The sequence below is a fragment of the Halichoerus grypus genome, chromosome 4, assembly GCF_964656455.1.
Source record: "Halichoerus grypus chromosome 4, mHalGry1.hap1.1, whole genome shotgun sequence".
Classification (NCBI taxonomy): domain Eukaryota; kingdom Metazoa; phylum Chordata; class Mammalia; order Carnivora; family Phocidae; genus Halichoerus; species Halichoerus grypus.
This window is the reverse complement of record NC_135715.1, coordinates 107,044,222-107,062,598: the sequence shown is the minus strand read 5'-3', so window position 1 is coordinate 107,062,598 and position 18,377 is coordinate 107,044,222. Positions and strand designations below refer to the sequence as shown.

Here is an 18,377-nt window from a genome sequence, read left to right as displayed (position 1 = left end):
ATTATTAGTTCACAGCAGAGATTATAATGCCATCACACAGGCCACAGCCCCTGGGGAATCCGTCCCATGTAACATGGAGAAGAGCAGAACAGTGCATCTCATCAACCCCAACACAGGCTCTAGACAGGCTGGGAGGCAGGTTTTAACAAGCACCCCTCCCCTAAGGATCTATATAAACAAAGGATAGCCTAACCTCCTAATGGGATGTTAAGGGTCTCTGGAGGCAGAAAGGCCAAGGTTAGGTCCACACTCTGTTCGAAAATGAAATGAAACTGTTGACATACTGCCAAACTGATTTTCAGTGGTTCCAGGCAAGTGAAGAATATCTAGGTATCTGGAGCAAACAGCTGCCTTAGGTACAGGAATTATTAATGCATAGTGATTCAAGCTAGGAAAGAGCAGGGACTGACACATGGTGATTATAGGTAATGCAGGAAGCTGTATGCACATGCAATGCATAGTGCTTTTTACTTTTCAAAGCATTTTACAGTGAATGACAAGTTAATGTATAAACTCCATTAAAACAATAAAAAAGTCATTTTTTTCTACCCAGATTGGTCTCACAATTTAAATAATTCATTATATTTGCAACACCATTATTAGTTATTTTCTCAGAGGGGCTTTAACATTTCTTATAAACCAAAAAATGTATTCTGACTAAAAAAAAAGAAAAAAAAAGGTATGGTATATTTTTTCAATCCTGCTTTTCATTTTTTTTTTAATTTTCAGAGGAAAAATTCCTTTATGTCTCTGTACAGTTGCTAGTCTTCTAACTGCAAGTATTTAGTCACAGTGAATTCATTTAAATATTGGGATAAATTCCACCATTGGTTGCCACATTTCCTTCAGGGCTCTGCATTTATTTATTTATTAGATTCCCCAAATTGTATGCTGGGTTTAAATAGCTTCAGGGCAAAAATACAATAAAATTGCATTAGTTAAAAATATAACCAGCATCAGCAACATGAAAACATAACAGTAAAGCAGCATGAGCATATACATATAAAGATAGTCATCATTTTAACACTCCATTGGGACAAGCCATATTACGAAGATAGATTGTGCACCAAGCCCTAAAGCTTAAGCAACTGGGGCTCTGGGGAAACACACAGGCCTGGAACTCAGGTTGGAATGGTCATCACAGGCTCCTCGGAGGAATGCAGCTCTCCATCCAGGGGAAAATCAACAACTGTTAACAGAAGCAGATTTCATTTGGCTAGAGGTTAGGAGGAAATAAAACTCCACAATTTTTTTTTTTTTTTTTCTGTATTTTCTGGCAGAGGACAGCATGTTTCTAAACATCAACACACACCCAAACCTAACAGACATTGAAAAATAGGTTTGGGGTATTTTTAATTTATGTGAGGGAATTGGATGAGACATGGAAAGGGAAGGAATATAAAAATGTGTGTGTGTGTGTGTGTGTGTGTGTGTGATAGTCTACTTGACTTTAGTATAAGCTTTGAGTGTTTGAGCTAATGAAATAGAAGCATATATATACATACATACACATATGTATATATGTATATATATATCCTTGTAAATTTAAAACATCTTAGAATTTTTTCTCTATTTATTGTCTAAATGCTCCCCAAGTGATCTATAAATACTGTGTATCTGAGCATTATCAGAATCTAGTGGAAGGTCTTTCTCTGATTCCCAGTAACCTTCAGGCTTCAATCCAAACCATTTAGCAAAGCACACAGGGTCATTCAAGGTCCAGGCCTTGCCCACCTGTCTAGTTTTCTCTTTCTCCCCTTCTCCATCACACTCTACATAGAATTTTATGAATGCTGCTGACTTTGTTCAGATTATCTTTTGTCCCATTCTACTTCTCCCCCAGCCCCTGCCTGACTCTTAATCATGAACAGAACTCTTTTCTTTTCCTCTGTTATAAGAATCCATGGTGCTCTCTCATTTTCATAAAAGACCAAATTTTACCATGACTTTGCAACAGAATAAAATAAATATTACACTTTATTCGAAATGAAATAGACTGAACAACAGTATTTGAAACACAAAATGTAAATGAGTTTATTGTTACTTCATGATTATTATATGAGCTGATTCTTTTTTTTTTTTTTCATTCTTAAGCTCTACATGAGAAAAGACTTGCAAAAGGTAGAAATGGTACAGTGGTAAAGAAAGCAGGCTCTAAGTTTAATTATGTAGGCTCAAATATCACCTCTGCTGCTTATCATCTGTATAAATACAGACATATTGATTTGTGGGTTTTGTTTCTGTGAAGTGGGGTGCTCTCAATAAGCAGCTTTGCTTATTTTTAATCAAAATCAAAAGGAACAGATGAGTGATCTTTTTTCACTGGGTTTTAATCCATTCTAGTATGATGAATTTGAAGCACAAGCAAAATCAAATGCCATATAAACTACTGTTTACACGCAAGGTGTATGGAATGGGAATTAAAAATAAAAACAGGAAAGTGTGAAATTGGTCTTGGCATTCTCCTTAGAGTCCTCTGTGAGTCAAAAAAAACTCTGAGTCCCTTCCACAGGGGAAAAGATGTATAACAACGTAAAGCATCATGTAAAATCTGAGAGCTTATAAATCTCTAAAGCTTATCCATGAATTTCCTGAATCTGCAGACACCAGAATAAGAGCCCCGGTCCTATATAATTGTTTTTTTAATTGAGTCTTAAAGAAAATTATGGACATTAATAGATGAAGGGAATCCAAGTTTGGGGGAATAATATAACTAGGATCAGGAGGGTTACATTAGTGACATGTATGTAAACATTATTAAAAGGAGAATTGTGGGGCGCCTGGGTGGCTCAGTCGTTAAGCGTCTGCCTTCAGCTCAGGTCATGATCCCAGGGTCCTGGGATCGAGCCCCGCATCGGGCTCCCTGCTCAGTGGAAAGCCTGCTTCTCCCTCTCCCACTCCCCCTGCTTGTGTTCTCTCTCTTGCTGTGTCTCTCTCTGTCAGATAAATAAATAAAATCTTTAAAAAAAAAATAAAAGGAGAATTGTTTCATCACTTAGATTTGAATATTTATAATGGTGTTACTGTATTTCCTTCTCTAGACTATACTGTCATTTTAAACTTATTATGATCTGGTTGTGTGTGGTGTCAATTAATAAATAGTATACCCACCCATAGAAGTTTAGACACGAGTAGTTTAGGAAGAAGAAAAGCTTCAGGGAAATACCACATTTGTATTTAGATTCATAAGATAAATGTTTATTTAGAATAAGAAAACAAATGAGTAGATTCACTTATGAAGTACAAATAGACAAACCAAACAATACCAAGCGAAGCAAAGAAAATGCAAATTGAATTTAAAAAAAACAAAAAACAAAAAACCTCAGACAATAGCAGCATACTCTCCCTTTCATCCATGCCACCTTGTCTGTGTAACCACAGCTTATTTATCTAGCTTATTTCCAGAGGTAAATAACATTGAGCTAAAAGGTTCGGGTTCTATATGTAAAGTCGCCACAGTGCTGGATCACATCATACTACTTCTCTTGAAGCAGCAGTTTACCTTTTGCAAGTCTCTTTTTTGAATCAGGTTGATCTATCTAGATTTCTTAGTTTATATAAATCTTCTTGAGAATTTCCCATTAGGTCATTGAGTTAATGATTTAATACGACTTTAAAGAACTAGATCTTTGAAACCAAATCCAAAATATGTTTAGAAGAGTCAAAGCATGACTTTTACAATAATTAGTTAAACATAGAATTCCTTTCATTATTATTGACATTCTTGAGGCAACATAGTACCTGAAGAAATAAAGGATGGGAAGAGGAATAGAAATATAGTATAGAATTTGGTATATACCATTTAATTTTATTTAAGCTAATATCGTGTTTCTTCAATTAGGTACTTTTAAATGTAATGTATTTCTTCTCAAAATTTCCTTACGTATCACTATCCTGTTTCTTTATTTACTTAGCATGCTGATTATTTCCAGAAATAATCGAAATGATTACCTGGAAAGATAAAATATTATAAAGAGGAAGGACTTTTTTCTTTTTTAATTTTATTTATTTGACAGAGAGAGACACAGCGAGAGAGGGAACACAAGCAGGGGGAGTGGGAGAGAGAGAAGCAGGCTTCCCGCCAAGCAGGGAGCCTGGTGTGGGGCTCGATCCCAGGACCCTGGGACCATGACCTGAGCTGAAGGCAGACGCTTAACGACTGAGCCACCCAGGCACCCAGGACTTTTTTAAAGAAGCAGAAAAAGATTTAGCAATGTAAATAAATCTGAGAGTGAGATTGTTCCAAATAAATTCATATATGAAAAATGATTCATAAATTTGGCTCTAAATTATAAGAGGCTATTGCAAAGAGAGAAGCATGATGAATTTCAGGATTATTCATGACTATCCATAAGATGGACTTATAAAGAAGGAATACTAATTTGCAGAAGAGAGTAAAATTAGTACTAATATTGAAGCAAGAGTGAAACCAAATTTTCTCTGCAGCTTTTCAGAAGTAGATTCAGAAACAAAAGAAAATGTAGTTTGCAGTTGCCCGACTGTCCACTTCCACCAAGGAAAAAAATCAACTAGGGAAAATACAATAAAAATGAGTATCTTCATCTCTTCATTATAATAGGAAGCTGTTAATAATATAATATATATTAATATAACATAAAATATATATTAATATATTGTTGCATATGTTATATATTATAACATAACATATATGTTAATATATATAATGTATTATAATGCCCCATATAAAGCGGGTAGCAGTTGTTACCTTGCAAGGATGCTAGCCCAAGCATCTTACTTTTCAAGGAACTGGAAAATCTAGATATTTTTATAGGAAATCTTCAGATTTTTAAGAGTTCAATAGTATGTTTGCCAAATTAAACATGCTGAGGGACAAATTCAATATATGAGCTGCCAGTCTTCAACTCTTATTTTACAGAATGCAGAAAAGTCAATAGACTATACCTTCCATTATTAAGTATTTGGAATCACTGAGTGACAATTACCTGAAATAGAGCCTTTATGCATTATTGGCTGAGCTCATACTACAGGTTTTAAAATTCAGCTGAGCCAGTTTGTATTTTGTTTTCAAGGAAGTTGAAGTAGTAAAAGAACCAAAGGCCATTTCACTGCTGCATGACAGTTCACCTCCTCACCATGGAATCACTTTAAGAGCTGACTAGGTCTCGGAACTCCATTTGATTTGTCTCCTTTGCTCTTCCTGAGTATTGAAATCACGTAGGATTCTCAAATTACCTTTAAAAAGACTCCAGGTTTGAAGACTTCACAATATCTTGTTTATGAGACCTGTCCCAGCATTCTTTACCACTATAGTAGTTAGGCCATACTGCGAAATAGTACACTCTGCAGATAACAAATTAACGATGGTGGGAGTTTGCTGTATCACATTCCATATATATCTCCTGAATGTGCACAGACTCCACCGTCTTTGTTGATTTTGTGTGTGGAAGCAAACATTTTATTTATTTATTTATGTATTAATGTATTTATTTTAGATTTATAGATTTTATTTTAGATTTATTTTAGATTTTATATATCAGAGAGAGAGAGAGAGAGAGCACAGGCAGGGGGAGCAGCAGACAGAGAGAGAAGCAGGCTCCCCACTGAGCAGGGAGCCCGATGTGGGACTCCATCCCACGACCCTGGAATCATGACCTGGGCTGAAGGCAGACGCTTAACCGACTGAGTCAGCCAGGCATCCCCGCAGACATTCTGTTTAATCATGAACACTCTATATACCCAAAGTCAGAATGATTTGCATGACTAGGAAAGTAGAAAAAGTCTCTTCTTGGAAGGGACTTCAAAGCCATCCTAAACTCAATGCCTTTAAGTTCAGTGGGATGAGTAGAAGTGTTCTTTGCAGTGGTTACTTTTAAAACTTAGTCCTATAGATTTTCTGTGAATTGGAATAGCTATGTTCTACCAAAACAACTTTATTCCTGCTACAGTGGGGCTCATTTTATATATATTTTTGCTGCTGTTACTGCTTTAGAAATACTTAAGGAGTAGAGGTAAGTCTATTTTGTGCATCTTTATAATATTGTATCACCTGACATATTATTGTTTTTGAAAGTCTTTAAATTGAGAAAAATTCAGAAAATGAATATTTATATTATAGAAAATAACAGCAAAAATAACAAAATTTTGTAGCTAAAATAATTATTTACAGATATCCAATTTATTTCCTCACAACAACCCTGTAGACTCTTTACTCTCTAGGTAAACACATAGAGGTCTAAAAAGATTAAGTAACTGCGTTGGTGATATAAATGATATTGTTAGCTTTGACCTCAAGTGAATTTAATCGTAACTCATAACCACATGATTCCTACCAAACAAGCTTTAAGTAATGGGTAACTCACCTAAAACTGTTTTAAATTTATCATAATGATATAGATTAATTGCTATTATAGAGGCAATGTAGATAAATTGCTGAATATAGCTGTAGGAAATATGCAACAAGTTTATTACATTAAAAATTTGATTTAGAGGGGCGCCTGGGTGATTCAGTTGTTAAGCATCTGCCTTTGGCTCAGGTCATGATCCCAGGGTCCTGGGATCGAGCCCCTCTTCGGGCTCCCTGCTCCGCGAGAAGCCTGCTTCTTCCTCTCCCACTCCCCCTGCTTGTGTTCCCTCTCTCGCTGTCTCTCTCTGTCAAATAAATAAAATCTTAAAAAAAATTAGATTCAGAAAAATACATACTAAAATCTATTTTACAACAGAATTTGGAGATACTGGTTAATATGATATTTCATAATATTAGATATTAGTAAAAATTTAAAATACTGCTAATGATAGCCATATTCAATTGTTATACTGTAAAGCATACATATCCCCAACATTGATGTTTCCTTATTCTTGCTTATGCAAGAATTTAACCTGTAGAATTTAATCTATATTTTTAGTCAACAGGTTTTGAGGAATACTATTATCTGGGAACTGTATGAGTTATTAATTGATAAGTTGAACTTGAATTCATAGAACCTCAAATTCTTATGTGTGACTGTTCTCATTCTAGAATTGAAATCTTATGTCCTAAAGAATTTGCTTATTATCTGGAGCTTTTTGTTTGTTTGTTTGTTTTCAAAATTTTGGACATTATTCTTCAAAGATATTGTTAATCAGAAAGTACTTATGATTTTTTGGTTATTTACCCTTTACTAGTCTGAAAGAAGTTGTCTAAAGAAATGTCAAAAGACCAACCAAAGACTTGACAATTAGTGTAGAGTGTGAAATCTCACATATGCCACAGCAAAAAGCCCTTTAAAGATCTCATTCTTGAGGTTCTAATACAAATCACAACAGAATATCTACATATCTTCCTTTTTCCTAATGTATGTGGCACTTTCAGGAATTCTGTGGGAGGCAAGAAACATCATTTCCTCTAATCATTAACATTTCTAAAACGAATTTGCAAATATCAGAGAGTATTACAGCTATTAAACAACTAAAGTGAAAATATATTCTCTCTGGCAGCATACTAATGCCTGAAAAGAAAAAAAAGTGAACAAATTATCATCAAGTAAAATAATAATTTCTCTCCTATCTTTCCCCCTCTGCCTCTCCCTCCCTCATTTCAATTTAAGAGGTCCGTTCTCCTGCTGGTTGTAACGGGAATGAATTTCAGTGCCATCCCGATGGAAACTGCATTCCTGATCTGTGGCGCTGCGATGGGGAAAAAGATTGTGAAGATGGTAGTGATGAAAAAGGCTGCAATGGGACGTTACGACTGTGTGATCACAAAACGAAGTTTTCCTGTCGGAGTACAGGTAAGCAGTACATCGGTTCATCCTCCACCTTGGGGTTCCTGGAGGTAGAATCCCTTTGGCCCATCCTCAGTGTGTATCTTACCTGCATAAAAAAGGTTCTTGTGTTTCTAGTAAGTTTGCTCATATTTTACATATGATAATAATACTAGCTAACATTTATGGAGAACTATCTATGGGCCCAGCACCGCTCTAAAGAATGTTTTCTCCGTGAACTCATCTCATCATCCCAACTCACAGTGAAAAAACTGAAGGCCAGAAGAGTTTTTAACATGCTCAAGTTTAAAAAATAGTCAAAAGAGACAGCATGGGAGAATTGGGATTTGAGACCAGGAAATCCTGGATTCAGAGTCTGAAATGCCAGACTCCACAAAGAGAGATAAGTATGCTAAACCCACAGACAGCATTCCTCTTTCCACAGATAAATCCTCACCCTAAAATTTCATGAAGATGAATGAAATGGAAGGGCAGAATTATATACATTTATTTTCAAGTACAGTAGATTCTTAAATTCAATTGTGCTGTTGCTAGATTTCATTAAGATAAAGGTGATGACTGTCATTCAAAATTGAATTGTTTTGAAAGTCATTGTGGCTTTTATTTTTTTTATGATGTTATTCTATTATTATGACTGTTCCATTTTGTTTTTCTACATAGAGTAGGTTCTATCTGACATAATAAACCAACTTATATATTTTCCTCTTTATACCAGATGATGAGTTGAAGTTTAGTGAAAAAAAAATATATTACAATTAACTACTGTGGTATAATTGTGAAATGGGTTATATCATCAATCAAATAATCCATGGAAACAATTCCTATGATTTCAGGATATATTATGGAATCATCTCTGGGATGAGGTGAAATTGTTTTTTGAATTGCCTAATCGCTTGGTGATTCATTTTGCTCCTTATTAAGTATTTGAACCAAAAGGTAGAAATGAAAAGTTATCACAGCTATGATTAAACAAAACTCTGGAAACCACATGGCCCATGGGCATCTAAAAATATAAAAAGAAATTGTGTTTCTTAATTTGGACACACTTCCTGTTTTCAATTAAGCATTCAACTAAGAAATAAAGAGATAAATATATGCTAACATGGGTATAGAGAAATAAATACTCCTGAGGCTCATTCTTAATGAGGGAGTTGTGTTTTCAAAATGGTTACTTTTCCAACAATATTTTTCACAATTATGTGACTCTTTTCAATTGTTACATTAAGTGTCTTAGTTTGGGGGTTATTGGTTAAAAAATGTGACTTTAAATTTAGAAATTATCTTTTTGGAACATACTGTATTGATTGGAATTTAATAGATGAATAACATGTTAAATAATAATGTAAGGAGGAAAAACCTTTTTCTATACCCACATTAGATTCATTGGCTGGGACCCTTTAAATTAGATAGACAACAGATAGATTATAAGAAAAGAAAGAAAAAAACAAGTTTATATACACATACGTCACGCATGTAGGAAAACTCAGTGATGAGTAACTCCAGGGGGTGGTTGGAACTTGGGCTTATATAGAATCTTAGCAAATAATAGTAAATTTGTGGAAAGGTGAGAAAAGAAAGGAAAAGGACTTTGAGTTTATAGGGATGGCAAGTTGTAGGTAGGTAAATATATGGGGGAACTAATGGACGATAAGGGCTAGTTAATAAAATGTGTGCAGGTCCATTGTGGCACTGATTTTCTATTTTCTCCATGGCCATAAAACTTCTCTACAAAAGGATTTATGGCAGTCCTCATTTCTCAGAAGTTTTATGCTTATAGTCAGATTAGGGAAGCTATGGGAAGGCTTCTTTCTACATCTGTTGAACTTCAAATGTTTTCAGCTGAAAATAATCCTTATGTAAAAGTAGCATATTTGGGGGATAGTGTATTTTGATTCCATACGCTGGGTATCTTTGGAAAATTGGATCCTGAGAGACAATTTTATGTGTGTTGACTTGGGATTTGGATTATCCATTTAATATGAAACATCACATATATGTATCAAATAGTCATCATGTAAACCAAAATTTAATGTAAAAAAGTAGAACTGAAATAAAATTTATGTTGCATTATCAGAGGGAAATACAGTGTAACATGGTGACTGTAGTTGATAACACTGCATTGTGTAACTGAAATTTGCTGAAGGAGTAGAATTTAAGTCCTCTCTCTCACACACACACAAATAAAAATAAATAGAATAAAAAATAAAAGCAAAATGTGAAAGGTAATAGTTTAACCATCAATCTGATTCTAATTTAATCTGTGGCTTAAGTATAGTAAACCACAATATATCAAACTATTTGAGGAGTCATAACTCCTAATTACATATGCATATTTATGAATATTGCAGATATTAAAGAGATCCATATATATAAATATTAGATTAAATATATGTACATGTCTATAATGTTTTTGATATTTTTAAATTTACTTTAATTTAATTAGTAGCCCAATCGCTTCTCGGCCTTTTGGCTAAGATCAAGTGTAGTATTTGTTCTTATCAGTTTAAATTAGTAGCCTTACAAACTAAAAGACCTTTAAACTACCCAAGATGCTGAATTCAGGGTTCATATTTATTTTTTTAAGACTTCCAAATGCTAGCTTAAACATTTAAAAGTTTTCAGGGTAATCAGTTTACATTTGGTGGTTACAGTGGCTTTTCTTTTATACATAAATTGCCATCTATTAGAGTAAAAGTCTAGACACATTAATAAATTACTTTATTCTTTTAAAGAAGAGAATGTGAGCTAAATTAAAAATATTATACAATCATTAATATTTAAGAGCTTCTAAATAAATAAATAAAAATAAATAAATAAATAAATAAATAAACGAATATTTAAGAGCTTCTAATTTCAAAGGACCTATCTTTGACCAAGAACTATAATCTCTCATATCTGGTCCCTCACACCCAGACCAGTAAGTTGCAGTTATATTATTATTGAGGAATCAGGGGAAGAAATTTCATGTCTACCTCTCATGGAAAAGCAACCCAGAGATGCATTCTTCATATTGACAAAAGAAAATAAATATTTGATATTATACAATGATGGCAAGATTATGGGGAAAATAGGACCTCCAGCTGTTGGTAAGAATATAAATTTGGCCCAAATTTCTCACTTCGGGATATTCATGTAATGAACAGAAAGAGTAGGGCGCCTTGGTGGCTCAGTCAGTTAAGCGTCTGCCTTCGGCTCAGGTCATGATCCCAGAGTCCCAGGATCAAGTCCCTCGTGGGGCTCCCCGCTCAGCATGAAGTCTGCTACTCCCTCTGACCCTCACCTATCTCATGCACTCTCTCACTCTCTCTCTCTCAAATAAATAAATAAAATCTTAAAAAAAATGAATATATATACAGAAAGATTTTCAGTGCAACATTTTGTTTTAATAGCCCCCAAACTAGAAATAGTGAATTTCCCATCATTAGGGGAACTACTTAATAATTATAGTGCATTCACACAATGAACTACTCTAATGTCATTAAGAAGGGATAAGAAAAAAATTCATAAAGATGTAATTTTAAGTTCACACTTTGTTAAAAACACATAAAAATGATGATAAAACAGAACAGAAGAAAATGAGAGAGATATGGTCATATTGACAAAATATATCTCTGATGAACTGAAATAAAATAGAATAACAAATGGTGAGCTGGGTTGAATCTGGATGCCTGATTGGATTGGAGTTGGAGGCCAGTAGAGATGAACAGGTGTTCAGATCTTAGGTTTAATGGGAAATAAAGCTGTCTGACATGAAGTTGGGGACTGAAGCCAGGCTCACTGTTGAAAATCAGAAACTGGAATGGGACTCCTTTGCTTTTGAAAAGAGGGGGAGAAAAATTACTGCTGGTTGCTTCCTAGGATGGTTACTTAAATGAAGTTGTGTGCCTAGAGGGATGGGAGGACATAAGCATGGCAATCATGCCAAGCCTCTGGCTAGCTTAGGGACTGAAAGTGATAAAAAGACAAATACAGGATGTATTCTTGAACCAAGAGTGGGGCAGTGATGGAGTGGGTTGAACTAGAAGCAGCAATACCTGTACACAGTGATGAGTAAACACATAAAGTCAGAGAGAAAATTGAAAACTCCTATCCAAGATGAGATTGAAAAGAAATTTCTAAAATCCATGAAGAAAACCATCTCTAGTAAAAGCAGCCATCAAAAATCAATCATAAAATGAATTTACTCAAGATTAAATGAAAATGAGATGTTTAAATGACAGATCTAAAAAAAAAGAATTAAAATAAGTATGTTTGAGATCCTCAAAGAGAAAAAAAAATGGAAAAGAATATCCCTAAATATAATTCTATTCTTAGAAGTCAAAAAAAAAATCAACTTCTTTTATAAGGCTCATGAAATATTTTTTAAAAATAAGCATTTATTGTCACAAACAACTTCCATAAATTCCAAGAAGTAGAAGTGATGCAGACAAAATTTCCTGATCATAGTATAATAAATCTAATAATTATGAAGAGTAAAACCACCCTTGCATTTGGAACTTTAATAATAAAAACACTCATTATCTTAATTCTAGAGGGAATCAAACTGAAGTTGTAGAAATTTTAGAAAATAAAGATTTGTACATATCAGACCACATGGAATATAAATAAAGCATTGCTCAAAGGAAAAATTCATAACTTTGCACATTTTTATGTGATGTCCCAAACTCTTAGTGGTGTTTTAACCTTTAATAACTTCAGAAGTGTAAATGCTATAAAATCACTGAAAACATCATCTGAAACTGTAATTATTTATATTTAACATATTGTTAGTTTTGTGAATCTTGAATAATGAATGTTTAAGTTTTTTTTCTAATAATTTCTAGTAGTTTGCCATCTTTAACTAGTGGACGTGAAACAAAAAATGTTAATGTTAAAAGTGTTATATTCTAAATTTACAAAATTGCATGTAATTAAAACTCCATTTACAAAAGTATAATAAATTTAGATAAACTTTCAAATAATATGTATGCTTGTAACATTTATATTTTTAAATTTATTAAAGGTTAAAACTGTTCTAAGACTTTTTAGATACCTATATTTACATTAACAAATTTTAAAACATATTTTTTAACAATATGTAGGAGAGACAGTATTCACCAATTCTCCTTACGCTTTATTTCTCAACTCTCTTGCAGTTAGATTGGGGCCAGGCGACTAGCTCTAGCCAATGGACTATATCACTTCCATGCTAAAGCACTTAAGCTAGAAAGTGAGCATCCTCCTGCTCTTTTTTTCTCCTGTCCCAGTGACCTTTTAAATTATGGGTCTAAAGAGCATATATACAGGTTTTAGTTTGTTACTGCAGCTCATCTTATCCTAACTAGTGCAACATCTAACTCAAGAAGTTAGGACCTAACAGCAAACCAAAGGAAAACAGAAAAACAGATTAATTTTTAAATTTAGAAAAGAGAAAGAAAAATAGCATGATTTGAAAATTCAAGAATTAAGTTTTCAAAAGAATAACCAAAATTGCTAATACGTTAACTGACCTAATAAAGAAAACCTACTGAAAATCCAGTACGTAAATGAGAATGTGAAATTAATTAGAGATGCTAAAAAATTATACAAATTAAAGAAACTATGCAGTGTCATAGAAATGAATAAAAAACCTGTATTAATAAAATCATGCATTCATAAATACGCACTTCACAATTTATTCTAGAAGGGAAAGTGCAGGTGATTTATTTATAACAATAAGGAGGGCGCCTGGGTGGCTCAGTTGGTTAAGCGACTGCCTGCGGCTCAGGTCATGATCCTGGAGTCCCGGGATCGAGTCCCGCATCAGGCTCCCTGCTCGGCAGGGAGTCTGCTTCTCCCTCTGACCCTCCTCCCTCTCATGCTCTCTGTCTCTCATTCTCTCTCTCAAATAAATAAATAAAATCTTTAAAAAAAAAAAAAAACAATAAGGAAAAAAAATCAGTATCTGTCCCCTCTCATCATTCTTCCAAAAGCTCCAAGTCCAGTAGAAAAATTCTACCAGATATCTAAGGAACATTGTTACAGTGCTGTTTCATCTCCTCCAGAGCATTCAAAAGGAATAAAAGCTTTTAAGCTATTGTTTTAAGCAACATAGTATTGGTTTTATAACTCCCCAAAGTTAGTGCCTCCCATACACACAAAAATTATAAACTTTGTCTCTGATGACCATTACTGCCACCATTCTAGACAAAGCATGAACAAATCCAACAAATATTAAATGAACAATTCTCTATGAAAAAAAAAAATCCTCCTCTCTTTAAAAGTGAATATGGATCATGGATCACCACATCAAAAACCAATGATGTATTGTATGGTGACTAACATAACATAATAAAATTTAAAAAAAAAATAAGTGAGGGTGCCTGGGTGGCTCAGTTGGTTAAGCGACTGCCTTCGGCTCAGGTCATGATCCTGGAGTCCCTGGATTGAGTCCCGCATCGGGCTCCCTGCTCGGCAGGGAGCCTGCTTCTCCCTCTGACCCTCCCCCCTCTCATGTGCTCTCTTTCTCTCTCATTCTGTCTCAAGTAAATAAATAAAAAATCTTTAAAAAAAAAAAAAAATAAGTGAATATGGTCCCAAACTGAAGAAAGTAGTTAATATAGAATAAATAGGGGAAATATTTGCAACACAGATCATAAATAATTATATATTCTGATACATAATAACTCTTCGGTATCATTTTTTTAAAAGACCAACTACCCATATAAAAGTGGGCAAAGTTCACAGAAAAAAGAAATACAAAAGTCTGTTAAACAAGGGAAAAGACAATCACACTCACCCATGAGAGAAAGTCAAGTCTTTAGTAGGATTGCATTTTTTTTCTTTCCTTTTTTTTTCAAGATTTTATTTATTTATTTTGTCAGAGAGAGAGAGAGAGCGGCAGGCAGAGGGAGAAGCAGGCTCCCTGCTGAGCAAGGAACCCTGGGATCAGGACCTGAGCTGAAGACAGACGCTTAACCAACTGAGCCACCCAGGCGTCCCTGCATTTTTTTTTTTTTCAAAATCAGATTGGTGATTATTAACAAAACCAATAATACCCTATGTAGATGAAGCAGACACTGATGTCAGTAAATATTGATGAAACTATAAGGAGGGCCATTTAGCAATATGTATCTATGTTTAAAATGTAAATACACTTTCACAATTCCACCTCTAAGACTTTATCCTACAAATATACTTAATGCATTGGAAGGGTGATGTGTACAAAGATATTCATTTAAATTATATTTTTTAAAGATTTGAATAATGCATTAAATAAACTTAAGTCAGTAAGTATATAGATACCCTTACCTGTACCACAAATAATTGACAATCTACAGAAAGCATTCTCCATACACAAAAGTCAAATTAGAATTCAGCATCAAAAAGATGAGAAAGCCAGGGCACCTGGGTGGCTTAGTTGGTTAAATGTCTGCCTTTGGCTCAGGTCATGATCTCAGGGTCCTGGGATCGAGCCCCACGTCAGGCTCCCTGCTCAGTGCAGAATCTATTTCTCCCTCTTCCTCTGCCCCTCCCCCCTGCTCCTCTCTCTCTCTCTCTCTCTCTCAAATAAAGAAATAAAATCTTTAAATAAAGATTAGAAGACCATGAATTTGAAAACTGAAATCATACTTCAAACTAATCAACAGATTAATAAAGAAACCCTAATATATATAGATAGATAGATAGATATAGATATAGATATTTAAATATTTAGAACGGAATGACATGGGATATACTGCACAATTAAATTTCTGTGAAAGCCTTTTTTTTTAGTAGACTGAAGTTTTAGAACAGTTTTAGGTTCATAATAAAAGTGAGAGGAAAGAACAGAATTCCCATGTACCCCGTTACCCCTACACACACACAACTTCCTTTACTAACAGCATCCCACAACAGAATGATTTATTACAGTTGATGAACTTGCATTCCTACTTTGACACATCACCCAAAGTTCGTAGTTTACATTAGAATTTACTCTTGGTATTGTACAAACTATGGATTTGGACAAATGTGTAATGATATGCCATGTGCCACCATAGTATCATACAGAGTGGTTTCACTGCCCTAAAAATCCTCTGTGCTCTGCCTATTCATATCCCCAACCCCTGGAAACCACTAACGTTTTTACTGTCTCTAGTTTTGCTGTTTCCAGATATGATATAGTTGGAATCATTAGTATGTAACCTTTTCAGACTGGCTTCTTCTTTCACTTAGCAATATGCATTTAATTTCCCTCCATGTTCTTTCATGACTTGAGAGCTCATTTCTTTTTCGCAATGAATAATATCCCATTGTCTGGATGTACCACTTTTTTTTTTTTTTATCCATTCATCTACTGAAAGATATCTTGGTTGCTTCCAAGTTTTGGCAATTATGATATGAACATCTGCTATAAATATCTGTGTATAGGTTTTTGTGTAGACACAAGTTTTCAACTCATTTAAGTAAATACCACAGAGCACAATTGCTGAATCATATGGTAAAAATGTGTTTAATTTTTTAAGAAACTGCCATACTGTCTTCCTGAGTGGCCGAACAATTTGGCATTCCCACCAGCAATGAATGAGGAGTTCTTATTTCTCCATATCCTCATCAGCATTTGTTGTATCAGTGTTTTGGTTTTTCATCATTCTAATAGGTGTGAGGTGATATCTCATTGTTTTAATTTACATTTCCTTAATGACATATGATGTTGAACATCTTTGATATTGCTATTCATTGCTAAATTGTTTTTAATAGCTAAGTGTTACAAACAACCTAAATAGGCCAAAATAGTGCACTAAGTGGGAACATTATGGTATATCCATACAGTAGAATACCTTGCAGCAACTTTAAAGATTGGAAATCACTGTAATACATGGGCATGGACATTTCTTGTGATTAAGTGTTGAGTAGAAAGTGAAGGAAAACAATAGGGAGCATAGTATATAACACTTTTTTATAAAAGTATTTTATAATAAAAACATATTTCTAGAGAATTCACAAGAACTTGTTATCAATGTTTGTCTCTGAATAGGGGGAATGGATGACTAGGGAAGAAGAGTGAGACAGTGTCAAACTTGTACAGTCCCTTCTTATGATTGACTGTTTTTCCAAAAGTGATGGTAGATTGAGGCTGACCCATATAATTTTCACTCAAGATTCCATTGGAAAAAGCAACATACATTTTCAAGTCAGGTCCCAGGGTAAGGTTAAGAGTTAAGGATTAAATGCTCTTTAGCAAAAGAAGTAACAAAACTAACAACTGCCACACATGGGGATTTAACTCTGACATTGGCTTAGCAAACAGCTTGCTCTGTGGTGATCCTCTGTGTAATGAAAATTCTCTGTGGGCTTCTGTGAACTACAAAGTGTTACTCTTTTCTGTGATTACATTGTTTTGTTTTCCTTCCCCATTGTTGTATCAATAAATACAAAGTGAAGTGATGAATTTAATCATTGTTTAAAAGCAATCTGGAATAATTAGAACCAAAAATTTCCTACAGTAGAATAGTGATTTTGTTGGAATTATATGATGAACTGTTTATGAAGAATTTCTAAATACAGCACTGCCCCCCCCCCCATAACCAACCCTATGGAATAGTTTTACTTATTTCTGATGAAAATAATGTGGCGAGCACTCCATTGTCTATGTGTTGTGAAACTAGTAAAGTACTTAGTATATTGCTTATTAGACTTATATATTTCTCTTTTGATTTCTCCCTGTGGCAGTTTTAAACATTTGCTGTAGGCTATCTCTGTTCTCTTCAATCCTGAACTGAAGAAGAAAGTATTTTTGCCCAGAAAGACTTTTCTTTAGATATTGATCCTATGACCTCTTACTTCCTATGGTACCTTAGTCACTTTTCTTGCTTATGCTTTCAATTCTTTTCTCCACATTAATTTTTCTTCCTCTCTATAAAATATCTAGTCCAATAACCTCAAAAGCATTTTTTTGAATTATTAATTTTTTTCTCCTTCCTTTTATCAAATAATCTTGTGTAGTGCATCTAGATGTCTTTCTTTCAGTCATTCGTTCTTTCACCTTTTGCAATCTAACACCCTATCTCTACCTTTGATGGAAATTGCTGTTTCAGTGGTTACCAGGGATAATAACTATGTGAGTTCAGATAAATTACTAAACCTCTCTAACTTTCAGTTTTCTAATCTGTAAAATAGAGATAATGATGATGTTGATAATGATATCATCATCATCGTAAATAGAACATGCAGTCAGTGCCTAGAACACAATATGAGCTTGATGAATGATAACTTTGACTATTAATACTGCATTTTGACTTCTTTCTCTGTAAGATTTGACCTTTCTCTGCAATACATGTCCTCTCTTTGAAATCTTTTCTTATGAGCTCCCATATGGATTGTCCTCTATTCATTTACCATTTAGATTCCTTTTTTTTTTTTTAAATTTCACTTCTTGATGCCTGCCCCTTACATTAAGGTAAAAAACAAAAACAAAACAAACAAACAAAAAACTTGTTGAATGCATGTGTTTCAGACATTGTGTAGATTTTTCTCTTAATTTGTTTTGCTCCTTCTCATCTTTCTGCAAGGTATCCATAGCAATCTCTTCTGTTCCCAAAGTTTCAATCATCACTTCCAGGTAAACATCTCCCAAATCCCTACTGGAATTCACCCCATACTTCAAACTCATTTTTTTTCCAATGCTATGCTGAA

The 18,377-nt window shown here is 34.2% G+C and overlaps 1 protein-coding gene and 1 pseudogene across 2 annotated transcripts in view; both read left to right on the top strand.

Moving 5' to 3' along the window:
• Positions 1-18,377, top strand: part of LRP1B (LDL receptor related protein 1B) — a 1,832,840-nt gene that overhangs the window by 1,168,542 nt on the left and 645,921 nt on the right. For both annotated transcript variants that reach the window (XR_013447098.1, XM_078070743.1), the window contains exon 21: positions 7,566-7,748. Coding sequence is in view for 1 of the 2 variants with exons in the window: in XM_078070743.1 (XP_077926869.1) it covers positions 7,566-7,748 (183 nt within the window). In the remaining variant the exon portion in view is untranslated. The remainder of the gene's footprint in view (positions 1-7,565; positions 7,749-18,377) is intronic.
• On the top strand, positions 10,193-10,333 carry LOC118518821 (U2 spliceosomal RNA; annotated as a pseudogene).